At 44.7% G+C, this 13,962-nt stretch overlaps 1 protein-coding gene across 1 annotated transcript in view; it reads right to left on the bottom strand.

Annotated features, from left to right (window-relative positions):
- Positions 1–1,838: 1,838 nt before the first annotated feature.
- LOC124721174 (dystrophin-like) overlaps positions 1,839–13,962 on the bottom strand; it is a 949,029-nt gene continuing 936,905 nt past the window's right edge. Inside the window, exon 49 of the mRNA XM_047246008.1 lies at positions 1,839–1,950. Within this exon, the coding sequence (XP_047101964.1) occupies positions 1,916–1,950 (35 nt within the window). The 3' untranslated portion in view covers positions 1,839–1,915. The remainder of the gene's footprint in view (positions 1,951–13,962) is intronic.

Raw genomic sequence — 13,962 nt, forward strand, 5'->3', positions numbered from 1 at the left:
CTATTGCAGAATACTAGCAAAGCGCAAGTCAGTTCACGATATGACCATCTTCGGTTGTTTGAAGCTAATTACTTACGTCTGTTGGCCTAACAATTCAGTTTAGGATGCCGCGTCGAGCAGGAGACAGTTTTATACAGTACTGGTCATTAAAATTGCTACACCACGAAGATGACGTGCTACAGACGTGAAATATAACCGACAGGAAGAAGATGCTACGATATCCAAATGATTAGCTTTTCAGAGCGTTCACACAAGTTTGGCGCCGGTGGCGACACCTACAATGTGCTGACATGAGGAAAGTTTCCAACCGATTTCTCATACACAAACAGCAGTTGACCGGCGTTGCCTGGTGAAACGTTGTGATGCCTCGTCCAAAGAGGAGAAATGCGTATCATTACGTTTCTGACTTTGATAAAGGTCGGATTGTAGCCTATAGCGATTACGGTTTATCGTATCGCGACATTGCTGTTCGCGTTGGGTCGAGATCCAATGACTGTTAGCAGAATATGGAATCGGTGGGTTCAGGAGGGTAATACGGAACGCAGTGCTGGATCCCAACGGCCTCGTATCACTAGCGGTGGAGATGACAGGCATCTTATCCGCATGGCTGTAGCGGATCGTGGAGCAACTTCTCGATCCCTGAGTTAACAAATGGGGACGTTTGCAAGACAACAGCCATCTGCACGAACACTTCGACGACGTTTGCAGCACCATGGACTATCAGCTCGGAGACCATGGCTGCGGTTACTCTTGACGCTGCATCACAGACAGGAGCGCCTGCGATGGTGTACTCAACGACGAACCTGGGTGCACGAATGGCAGAACGTCATTTTTTCAGATGAATCCAGGTTCATCATGATCGCATCCGTGTTTGGCGACATCGCGGTGAACGCACATTGGAAGCGTGTATTCGTCATCGCCATACTGACGTATTACCCGGCGTGATGGTATGGGTGCCATTGGTTACACGTCTCAGTCACGTCTTGTTCACATTGACGGCACTTTGAAAGGTGGACGTTACATTTCAGATGTGTTACGACCCGTGGCTCTACCATTCATTAGATCCCTGCGAAACCCTACATTGCAGTAGGATGATGGACGACCGCATGTTGCAGGTCCTGTACGGGCCTTTCTGGATACAGAAAATGTTCGACTGCTGCCCTGGCCAGCACATTCTCCAGATCTCTCACCAATTGAAAACGCCTGGTCAATGGTGGTCGAGCAACTGGCTCGTCACAATACGCCAGTCACTACTCTTGATGAACTGTGGTATCGTGTTGAAGCTGCTTGGGCAGCTGTACCTGTACACGCCATCCAAGCTCTGTTTGGCTCAATCCCCAGGCGTATCAAGGCTGTTATTACGGCCAGAGGTGATTGTTCTGGGTATTGATTTCTCAGGATCTATGCACCCAAATTGCGTGAAAATGTAATCACATGTCAGTTCTAGTATAATATATTTGTCCACTGAATACCCGTTTATCATCTGCATTTCTTCTTGGTGTAGCAATTTTAATGGCCAGTAGTGTATATTATTCACTTTCACAAGGTACGTATGTTTCGGTGATATTTCTTAGTTTTCGATTGATTAGTGTCATTTATAGTTAGAGATAAGCTTTAGTTAAACAAGAGTAAATATTTTGCAAAGACCTACAGTGGAATTTGATGTCGACAGCCATACTTGAATTCCAATATAAAGTACATTTTACACTACATTTATACAGTATCTAAAACAGAGCCACTGATGATTATGCAACAAAATCAAAAAGTCTGAGTAAAAGCGAAAAAGTAATAAAGTTTTGTTTGCAAATGACAGCATACTCATAGTACTAAAATGATGCCACACAATCTGAAATCTAATCAGAACTTCTGCTTATAAAGCCATGCCGTAGTTCACACAATTAAGGACACTGCATTCCTACCTTTTGTCGCGGCTTAAATTCCAGTGCTTACCTGAAATAAGAGAAGGAAAACATCATTAGTGGATTAAACAAGTGAAGATGTGGGGGTTGCATATGAGTATATAATAGTCTGTCTCAATCATCTATTAAAATCCCTGGTAATTTACTTAGTACTCTGTAATTTTGAATGAACACTCATATTTCGTAGACTAGGTTTAACAAGACGAAATGTGTGCTTTTTTAGAATACGATAGAAACAGTCTAAGGCGAACCTATTGTCCTTTATAAAATTTAGCGAGGCTGTGAAAACAGAACAAATTAAGTTAATTGATCACAGAATAGTTGCATCGTTGTATTTTGTCACCTAAATAATAATACACTTTCAGTACAGCAACAGCGATCAGTATAATAATATTTTTGGTAATATAGAATCGAAGGAGGGACATATTACAACTTTAACAATCTTCATCGATGTCAACACCTCGGCACTTCAACACAGGCGTCCATTTTTTAAATGAGCCCAAAAACAAATTTCACACAGTTTTCGTCGGGTACTCTTTGGATCAGAACTTTTGTTACAACTCGTACGTAGTAATAACGATGCGGATCCAAAAATTTCTTTGTTTATTTAATAGCAGATTCAGTCCTTGCATATAAGGGGTGAGCAAAAGGTTACCTTTCGAAGGCCGTACAGTTCAGAATCGATATGCAAATCAGGCAAAACCGCCGTGAGCATTGAGGCAATCATCCCATCGAAGATACACGTTTGCTAAAACACCGTGTCTCCCACTTGAGTTGACGTAACTTCTCTGTTACGACATTTGCTATTTGAGGACGTGCTCTGTCACTAAGCAGCACGGAACCTGGCTCGCCATTTCACAATGCTCGTTTTTGACAGACATTCTGCCCCTACACGTCCTTCATCCTCCGATGGATGTCTACCGGTGTTTGCCCTTCGGCAGCCAAGAAAGTAATAACAGACATTGGCTTTCTTTGGACGTATTTGGTAATAAGGTCGCCATAGTTCACGATTTTGCGTTCACCGCACGGACTTCATAAGGACAAGAATCCCAGACTGATCCCTTGCCTACATGTCCGCGCTTATATACCCGCGTCGGAGTCACGCTAGTTCCCTTGATGCTGTATGAAAGCTCTCGAACGGAAACTTTCGAAAAAATGTTCAAATGTGTGTGAAATCTTATGGGACTTAACTGCTAAGGTCATCAGTCCCTAAGCTTACACACTACTTAACCTAAATTATCCTAAGGACAAACACACACACACCCATGCCCGCGGGAGGACTCGAACCTCCGCCGCGATCAGCCGCACAGTCCATGACTGCAGCGCCTGAGACCGCTCGGCTAATCCGGCGCGGCGGGAAACTTTCTGATTGCTTCTTACATGCACTAAGGTTGCACAGATCATGCGATAGCAATATGCACATATACAGATGATTACAGCAACGCGTACGCAAGATAAAAAGGGGCGGTGCACTGGAGGAGTTGTCATTTGTAGTCAGGTGATTCGTGTGAAAAGCTGTCCGGCGTGATTACGGCCGCACGATGTGAATTAACAGACTTTGAACGCGGAACGGTAGTTATAGGTAGACGCATCAGACATTCCATTTCTAAAATCTTTAGAAATTAAAGGAGAGTGCCGAGAATACCAAATTTCAGGTATTATCTGTGGCCACGAACAACGCAGTGGGCGACGGCCTTCACTTAACCACCGAAAGCAGCAATCGCTAACAGACAAGCAACGCTGTGAAATAATCGCAAAAATTAATGTGGGACGTACGACGAACGTACCCGGTAGGACCGGGCGGCGAAGTGTGGCGTTCATGGGCTATGGCCGCAGACGACCGACGCGAGTTCCTTTGCTAACAGCACGACATCGCCTACAGCGCCTCGCCTGGGGTCGTGACCGTGTCGGTCGGACCCTAGGAATACCATGACGTGGTCAGATGAGTCCCAATTTCAGATGGTAGGGTGCGAGTGTGACGCAGAAACCACGAAGCCATGAACCCAAATTGCCAGAAAAGCGCTGTGTAAGCTGGTGGTGGCTCCATAATGGCTTGGGTTGTGTTTCATGGAATGAATTGGGTCTTCTGGTCCAACTGAACCGATCATTGACTGGAAATGGTAGTGTTCGGCTACTCTGAAGCCATTTGCAGACATTCATGGACGTCATGTTCCCAAACAACGATGGAGAATATTTATGAATGACATTGCGCCATATCATCAGGCCACAATTGTTCGCGATTGGTTTGAAAAACATTATGGAATTCGAGAGAATGATTTTGTCACCCAGATCGCCCGACATGAATCCCATCGAACATTTATGGGACATGATCGAGAGGCCAGTTCGTGCACAAAATTCTGCTCCGACAACACTTCCGCAATTATGGGCGGCTATAGAGGCAGCATCACTCAATATTTCTGCAAGAGACTTCCAACGACTTGCTGAGTCCATCCCACGTCGAACTCCTGCACTACGCCAGAAAAAAAAGAGGTCCGACACGATATCACGAGGCATCCCGTAACTTTTGTCACCACTATCTTTTCCCCTCCGATAAAACTTGAACTATGATCTGCCCACTCTTTACGATGTATCGTATTGTAGACGAGTTTCTGAAACGTGCTCGTGGATATATTTACTTTTCGGTTGGAAAATATCGCGACTTCCGCTGTTTCTGCTAAAATTATCCTATCATTCCGATTATGGGTTTACTTCCAATAGTAAATGAGATAATTTATTTGTAACGTAAAATGCAATTAAATTTATACCGCGAAAGAAGTACGGAACTTAAATAATGATTATGTTGTTCTTCAATGTAATTACGGAAGTTACACGGATGCGAATTTGCGACAGCCTCACAACCATTTTTCAGAAACCCTAAATTCTCATCGATGCACTTGTATAACCGTACTAGAAAACCAAAGCCCTTCGTCGAACATCCGTTAACAGCCTCACCATTAATCCGAGCTTGCAGAATGGAAGCTAAGGTCGTGACGTCGAAGCGGAGAAAATAGAAAGTAAGAAATGTGGCATAATCGCTGGTCGAAAGACTACTGAACAGTGATGGAATGAATAATGTCCTGACTAATGGGTTTCGGTTCAGACATCCAACTGTCACTGCTTGTAACCACACTGCTTTACTCGTGGGACTCTGTGTCTCATATTCTGCTGTGCTCCTAGTAACTTCCCATTCTCATGAATATGTAAACTACCCTGAAAGTTTATTTTGTGTTGCCGTTTGCTCCTTTTGTTCTGTAGCATTGCCTCGCTCGCTATCATTCTACTTTCTGGGTGACAGTAATAGGAAACTTGTTCTTGCACGTAATAGAGATAGAGAGAGAGAGAGAGAGAGAGAGAGAGAGAGATGATGATGACAGGAAAGAGAGCGACTTCAATCCACGAGCATCAGGCCGTTATGCACATATTTTGCGGTATTGCGTATTTCCGTTGTTGGTAAACCGATAGCTATGCTCCAAACCGGTTTCTATCTCAAATTTTCAATCTCGTATGCTCTATTCTGCCTCGATTTGTGGTTTACTAATTCGACGTCTATGTTTACGAAAATTTGTTCCATTCGTAATAGACTTTTGAAAGTGCATGGATAGATGTATGCGTCAGACCTCGAAACAGCACACAATTAGTAGCACACTTCTTGTGCAGCTGACGCTCTATCCAACCGATGGTTCAAATGGCTCTAAGCACTATGGGACTTAACTTCTGAGGTCATCAGTCCCCTAGAACTTAGAACTACTTAAACCTAACTAACCTAAGGACATCACACACATCCATGCCCGAGGCAGGATTCGAACCTGCGACCGTAGCGGTCGCGTGGTTCCAGACTGTAGCGCCTAGAACCGCTTGGCCACTCTGGCCGGCAATCCAACCGATGCACTGCCTCCTTCCGCGTATGGGTAACTTAGTCACGGGCTAATGGAAGCTAGATGTGTATTTAACAAGAAAAATCGCTAAACAGCTGTGCAATTTAAGAAGTTTCAGCAATTCGATAGGCCATCTTCAGGCCCCATGTAGACCTCATATTTACAGATTCTCAAACGTATCGATATTGGGATACTGGAGCCATCAGTTTCTGGATGACATGAATTCGTATTTAAAGTGCTTTCTTTGAAGCACTTGAAATAGGAATTCGCGACATCCAGAAACTGACGGCTCCGGTATGCCAATATCGACGCTTTTGAGAAACTGCACAAGAGGTTCAAATGGGGCCTGAAGATGGCGTATACTGAAATGCCGAAATTGGTTGTAAAAATAAAATAATATAACTTCTCAAACTGCACAGCTGTTTGGCGATTTTCCTTCTTAGGTATTTGACCACCCGCTATCCTTCGACCGCAACGGATCAACAGAGGCTAAATATGTTACGCTTCAACCACTAACGCAGCTGCTCTGAAAAGTCTTATATTGGCGGTTTGTGGTATTTCTGCCACACGTCAGTAGGACGCAAGGATGTATGCTGAAAAACGTTCGCCTGCCCTTGAAATCTCTTCCTTCCTAATTCTAAAACATAAATGGTGTTTTCTTGATGATAGTACAATATTTTAAAAATGGTGAAAAGGCACGAAACCAACAGAGGAAGACAACGAATCTTCCCTGCAACAAACGCTCCAGTGGAAGATTTTAAACAAGAAAGTGGTAGCACTTCCGGACAAACGACAAGAAACTGTATTCACAGTTATGACAAATGTTTTTTAAATCTCCCGCCAATTTTTACGAACACATTAAAATTATTCCCCATTCGTTTTTACAACGTTGGTGCTTCTTAGACAAGGTTACTAGCAGAAAAAATTCTTGTCGCAAGCTATTCTTTGTTCTCGCCGGGTGTCCCGTAGCAAGGCTTCTCACATGAATCCATACGGGAAAAAGAAAGTAAATCGAGCGATATCGCAGGTGGCAGCAATGGCTCAAGAATAGAATCATGTGTTCCAACATTCGTTATTTTTAACAACACTCGTCACATAAAGGATTCTAGAATGGACGCACGAGACCAGATTGCCGCGTGTCCATACCAATGCATCATCAACGTTCACTGCAGAGTTTTCTTAGTTACCTACATAACTCTGGCACTGAGATTTACACGAACACAAACGTGAATATTTCAATTACTGAGGTTTCTATTACTGAAGAACCCGGCTTCATTGCTGTATCACACATCTAAGTATCACACATGCAGAGACAGGACGATTTTCAATTTTTCAGTCATATATGTCGAAATTAAACTAATAAGTGGGTTACGGACGGAAAAAACCTACCGTGGTTTAACAGCGCAATTCGGAGAATGCTCAGGAAGCAAAGACAGTTGCACTCGCGGTACAAGAAAGGTCAGGGAATGAGGACAGGCAAAAGTTAGTAGAGATTCGTGCTGCTGTAAAAAGAGCGATGCGCGAAGCATACAACCATTACCACCGTCATACCTTAGCAAAAAATCTTGCTGAAAACCCAAGGAAATTCTGGTCTTACGTGAAATCGGTAAGCGGGTCGAAGGCTTCCATCGAGTCACTCACTGATCAGTCTGGCCTGGCAACGGAAGACAGCAAAACGAAAGCTGAAATTTTAAATTTAGCATTTGAGAAGTCTTTCACGCAGGAGGATCGTACAAACATACCGCCGTTTGAGTGTCGTACAGATTCCCGTATGGAGGACATTGTGATAAGACATCCCTGGGGTTGTGAAGCAGCTGAATGGGTTGAAAATCAATAAATCGCCAGGTCCTGATGGGATTCCAATTTGGTTTTACAGAGTGCATTGGCTCCTTACTTAGCTTGCATTTATCGCGAATTTCTTGCCCAACGTGAAGTCCCGAGCGACTGGAAAAAAGCGCAGGTGACGCCTGTATATAAGAAGGGTAGAAGGACGGATCCTCAAAATTACAGACCAATATCCTTAACATCGGTTTGTTGCAGGATTCTCGAACATATTCTCAGTTCGAATATAATGAATTTCCTTGAGACAGAGAAGTTGCTGTCCATGCATCAGCACGGCTTTAGAAAGCATCGCTCCTGCGAAACGCAACTCGCCCTTTTTTCACATGATATCTTGCGAACCATGGATGAAGGGTATCAGACGGATGCCATATTCCTTGATTTCCTTAAAGCGTTTGACTCGGTGCCCCACTGCAGACTCCTAAGGTTCCCAAGTATGTGAGTGGCTCGAAGATTTCTTAAGTAATAGAACCCAGTACGTTGTTCTCGATGGTGAGTGTTAATCGGAGGTGAGGGTATCATCTGGAATGCCCCAGGGAAGTGTGGTAGGTCCGCTGTTGTTTTCTATCTACATAAATGATCTTTTGGATAGGGTGGATAGCAATGTGCGGCTGTTTGCTGATGATGCTGTGGTGTACGGGAAGGTGTCGCCGTTGAGTGACTGTAGGAGGATACAAGATGACTTTGACAGGATTTGTGATTGGTGTAAAGAATGGCAGCTAACTCTAAATATAGATAAATGTAAATTAATGCAGATGAATAGGAAAAAGAATCCCGTAATGTTTGAATACTCCATTAGTAGTGTAGCGCTTGACACAGTCACGTCGATTAAATATTTGGGCGTAACACTGCAGAGCGATATGAAGTGGGACAAGCATGTAATGGCAGTTGTGGGAAAGGCGGATAGTCGTCTTCGGTTCATTGGTAGAATTTTGCGAAGATGTGGTTCATCTGTAAAGGAGACCGCTTATAAAACACTAATACGACCGATTCTTGAGTACTGCTCGAGCGCTTGGGATCCCTATCAGATCGGATTGAGGGAGGACATAGAAGCAATTCAGAGGCGGGCTGCTAGAATTGTTACTGGTAAGTTTGATCATGACGCGAGTGTTACGGAAAAGCTTCAGGAACTCGGGTGGGAGTCTCTAGAGGAAAAGAGGCGCTCATTTCGTGAATCGCTACTGAGGGAATTTAGAGAACCAGTATTTGAGGCTGACTGCAGTACAATTTTACTGCCGCCAACTTACATTTCGCGGAAAGACCACAAAGATAAGATAAGAGAGGTTAGGGCTCGCACGGAGGCATATAGGCAGTCATTTTTCCCTCATTCTGTTTGGGAGTGGAACAGGGAGAAAAGATGCTAGTTGTGGTACGAGGTACCCTCCGCTACGCACCGTATGGTGGATTGCATAGTATGTATGTAGATGTAGATGAGGAACAGTACTTTTCAGTTTAATTGTAGTAATATTGGAGTTGTCTTTGCGCCAGCAAACTAATACTCTCACCAAATGGCGTAATTTGTCAACGATCTGGGCATCTTGGACACTAATTTTCAAACGTACTAGGTTCTGGGATGTTTAAGACATTACTTTCGCAACTACACATCGTTCTTGTAGTAGTTCCTACGAATCCACGAGCTGCCCATTGATTGTCTATGTTGGACTGGCAGGAAGTGCAGCTATAATAGTATCTAGAAAAATAAAACATATTTTTGAATCAACAATGAGGTTCTTCAAAGCTTAATTTTAGATGAACACATCAATAAGTCTTCTCAGCCACGCAAAAATTTTCCTCTTGTTAGCAGCCCATGAAATGACTAATGCTATCATCTATCGTCGACATGTGGAACCTGCTGACCAGTGCAAAAGCTGCAGCACGATTGTGCAGTAATCTGACAGAATAAAAGGTAGCAACAAACAAAAATTACAACATTCCAGCGTTAAGGAAAGGCCACTGCTCTACTTGTGAAACTATTATTGCTGTTGAGAGACTTACGAATTCGCAATGAACATTTTGCAACTGGACACTCTTTTCCGGAGTACACGAAAAAATTAGTTAATGACCGATCACTTTACAAAATTGTATCAGCATTTGCCAATTATGTATTAGAGGGCTACGTTTAAGTTGTACTGGCTCGTTTGCAGGTTCTTTCAAAGAAGTCAACAAATAACACGCGCATGCCGGATGGAAAGCACACTGAACTGCAACGACAATATCTGCTGGGTGTAACAACGAAAGATTCCAGCGTGCGGGCATCATATGTGAACAGCGCTCGTTGGAATTGCTGCAGAAGGCAGGGTAGCTTCTTTCGTACCCAAAACAGCATTCCGATCTCGATATTGCCGACAAACGTGGAGCAAGGAGGTGGCGAAGAGTGGAGGATTTGAAGGAAAGGCGAAAGGGGATGTCGCAATACTGCGGCATCCGGGTAGCACCTCGTGAGGACGCGAGAAAAGGGAAGGAGTCAGTGGGGAGGGGAGCTTGTGGCAATATCCAGCAGCGCCGAGCATGCGCAGGTGTGCCGTCAGGGCTACGAGATTGCCAGCACACCGACGCAAATAAAACAACTGCCTTCTCAGCCCCTCAGGCCTCTCCAAGCCACAGTGAACCTGATCCGCGGTCGTAACATCACGGATTTGTGCTGGCATTCGAGAGAAGAGGGGCAGCCCAGTTTAACACCCCGTCGATATAGAGGTCATTAGAAATGGAACATGACATCAGATGGACTACGAAATGTCATGGAATCCGCTCACGCTTTGTTGACGCGATTACGACAGGATTCCCTAAGTTGATTTAATATTTACCAGCCAGCAAATCTACGAACGTCTATCCCTCCACTTACTATACTAATGTATTGACTAATGCATAGCGTGACTCTGAGTGGAAACTAAAAGGGCATATTAAGTGATTCGAAAAATGCGCAGAAGAAATTTCGAGTTATAATACTTATAGCTAACGCGATAATGTTTCGCAATTGCTAAGTACGTACGGAAACTGTTATATGTTGTAATCTCGCGTACCCCTGGAAATTGTGTCAGAATGCAAATTTTGTCTTCTCGTAGCGACTTCCTCCGCATTGAAGGCACTGGACCCGAAATTATAATAAATCGTATAGATTACGAATAATTAAGACTCCTTAGTTGTTTTTTTTTCGTTCTTTTGAACTTCGTGGTATGAGTATGAATTGGTTTTATGAACCACCAGTTCGTGAAAGGGCAACATACAAGTGACCACGCGAAAAAACTCTGATCGTAAATCAACTCCAACTTATCTGAATGTCTGGTCTTGGGGCTTGTTTATTGTTACCGCAAGCGAAATCTTGATTGGAAACTGAAGTCGCTTAAAATGAATAACTAAATCGGTTGGGATCAGCGGAACACGGGGTGTGAGAGATTTCTCCAGATGCTGGATCTGTGATGATAGTCACTTCAATAACATTATTTCGCATAGCCCTAATTTGGGAACTAGTAGCATTATAAAGTTTAGGAGTACGCAGGCCATTCTATGCGTTCAATATCTTCACTTTCCAATGTGTCCCACAAGTCAGCGGTCCTGGATGGGCGTCCATAAACGGAAAGTGGGGACCTACCGCACCTATAAACAGACGGGAATCATCCAGAATAATCTCCCAGCAATACCGCTTTGCTGTAATGGTGCTACGCCCGAAGATATGCAGCGGTGTTCGGCCATCCTGCATAATGTTTGCCCACACCATAACGCCTAGGCCATACCGATGACCATCATGAACGTTCTGTGATGTGTAACGTGGTCCCCTCTCTCTTCACACTAACTGGTGACCAGTCGGAGAACATCACTCTGGACCACTGTTGTTGACACCAACCAACATGCTCCCTAGACCAACGAACTCTTTCTCGACGATGGTGAAGCGGTAGAAATGAGATGCATTTAACAGGCTTCCGATGATACAAACCAGCCTGATTTAATAGCTGAGAAATGGTTCTGGCACAGATACGCAAACCGGTAACGGTTGCAATGTCTGCAGCAATGTGCCTAGGAGTGAGATGTCTGTTCCTTTTCGCCACTAGGGCTAAGTATCGATTCTCTTGCGGTGTGGTGGTCCGTCTGAGACCACCGGCACGCTTTCGCATAGGATTTACGCCTTCAGCAGCCTTTCTTTAATCGCAAGATAAACTTTTGGACACACCCATTTCTGTGGCCACGTTAGTGACATTTTGACCGGCTTAGAGCCACACTCGTCCAGGATCGGAAGCAGTCAAATGATGTCTTGCAGCCATGATGAGATACCGCACGGAATGTCGCTCTAATCGGTTCCACAGCAACCTTCGTCAAACACCGTACTGCATGAACTGTCGAACGCTTACAGAGCGTTCGTAAACAGTCGTCACTGCAGTCAACACGTCCCGCCGCCTATGGTACCTTTTACGATCATTGGCCGGGTGTTCTGTAATAATATTCGGCCGTTCCGTGGCAATGCGCAGTTATTTCTCGGAAATAGTCAAGCAGTGTGCGTGGCGGATATGTGTTTTCCCATAAAATGAAACCTATTCAGTCCACACCAGCTGTCTAGGAAATTATTCCAAGTAAATTTTGTTACTTAACCAAAGTGCTAACATATTGTACAGCATTCACGCGTCACATGGGAGTAGAGGAAAGGTAACTCTTGCGTTTTCTGATAGCTAAACATACACTACTGGCCATTAAAATTGCTACGCCAAGAAGAAATGCAGATGATAAACGAGTATTCATTGGACAAATATATTGCACTATAACTGACATGTGATTACATTTTCACGCAGTTTGGGTGCTTAGACCCTGAGAAATCAGTACCCATAACAACCACCTCTGGCCGTAATAACGGCCTTGATGTGATTACGTTTTCATGCAATTTGGGTGCATAGATCCTGAGAAATCAATACCCAGAACACCCTTCTCTGGCCGTAATAACGGCCTTGATACGCCTGGGCATTGAGTCAAACAGAGCTTGGATGGCGTGTACAGGTACTTGCAGCTCCAACACGATACCACAGTTCATCAAGAGTAGTGACTGGCGTATTGTGACGAGCCAGTTGCTCGGCCACCATTGACCAGACGTATTCAGTTGGTGAGAGATCTGGAGAATGTGCTGGCCAGAGCAGCAGTCGAACATTTTCTGTATCCAGAAAGGCCCGTACAGGACCTGCAACATGCCGTCATGCATTATCCTGCTGAAATGTAGGGTTTCGCAGGGATCGAATGAAGGGTACAGCCATGGGTCGTAACACATCTGAAATGTAACGTCCACTGTTCAAAGTGCCGTCAATGCGAACAAGAGGTGACCGAGACGTGTAACCAATGGCAACCCATACCATCCATCACGCCGGGTGATACGCCAGTATGACGCTAACGAATACACGCTTCCAATGTGCGTTCACCGCGATGTCGCCAAACACGGATGCTACCATCATGATGCTGTAAACACAACCTGGACTCATCCGAAAAAATGACGTTTTGCCAATCGTGCACCCAGGTTCGTCGTTGAGTACACCATCGCAGGCGCTCCTGTCTGTGATGCAGCGTCAAGGGTAACCGCAGCCATGGTCTCCGAGCTGATAGTCCATGCTGCTGCAAACGTCGTCGAACTGTTCGTGCAGCTGGTTGTTGTCTTGCAAACGTCCCCATCTGTTGACTCAGGCATCGAGACGTGGCTGCACGATCTGTTACAGCCATGCGGATAAGATGCCTGTCATCTCGACTGCTAGTGATACGACGCCGTTGGGATCCAGCACAGCGTTGCGTATTACCCTCCTGAACCCACCGCTTCCATATTCTGCTAACAGTCATTGGATCTCGACCAACGCGAGCAGCAATGTCGCGATACGATAAACCGCAATCGCGATAGGCGGAAACGTGATGGTACGCATTTCTCCTCCTTACACGAGGCATCACAACAACGTTTCACCAGGCAACGCCGGTCAACTGCTGTTGGTGTATGAGAAATCGGTTGGAAACTTTCCTCATGTCAGGACGTTGTAGGTGTCGCCACCGGCGCCAACCTTGTGTGAATGCTCTGAGAAGCTAATCATTTGCATATCACAGCATCTTCTTCCTGTCTGTTAAATTTCGCGTCTGTAGCACATCTTGGTGGTGTAGCAATTTTAATGGCCAGTAGTGTATAAAGGACGACGAAGAAAAGGACTGTTTGCTCCGGACTTGTGCGGTGTGTGGGAAAACGACAGCAATCTGTTTTTGACACTGTGTCAATTAACAGTTTATCTTTCTCAGCACTAAAGCGCACTTTGAGTATTTTAGTACATTTTTCAGCCATTCTGTACACAAACTTCACCGGACTTGCAGAAGTTGCTTCACTG

Source organism: Schistocerca piceifrons, chromosome X (assembly GCF_021461385.2).
Source record: "Schistocerca piceifrons isolate TAMUIC-IGC-003096 chromosome X, iqSchPice1.1, whole genome shotgun sequence".
NCBI lineage: Eukaryota > Metazoa > Arthropoda > Insecta > Orthoptera > Acrididae > Schistocerca > Schistocerca piceifrons.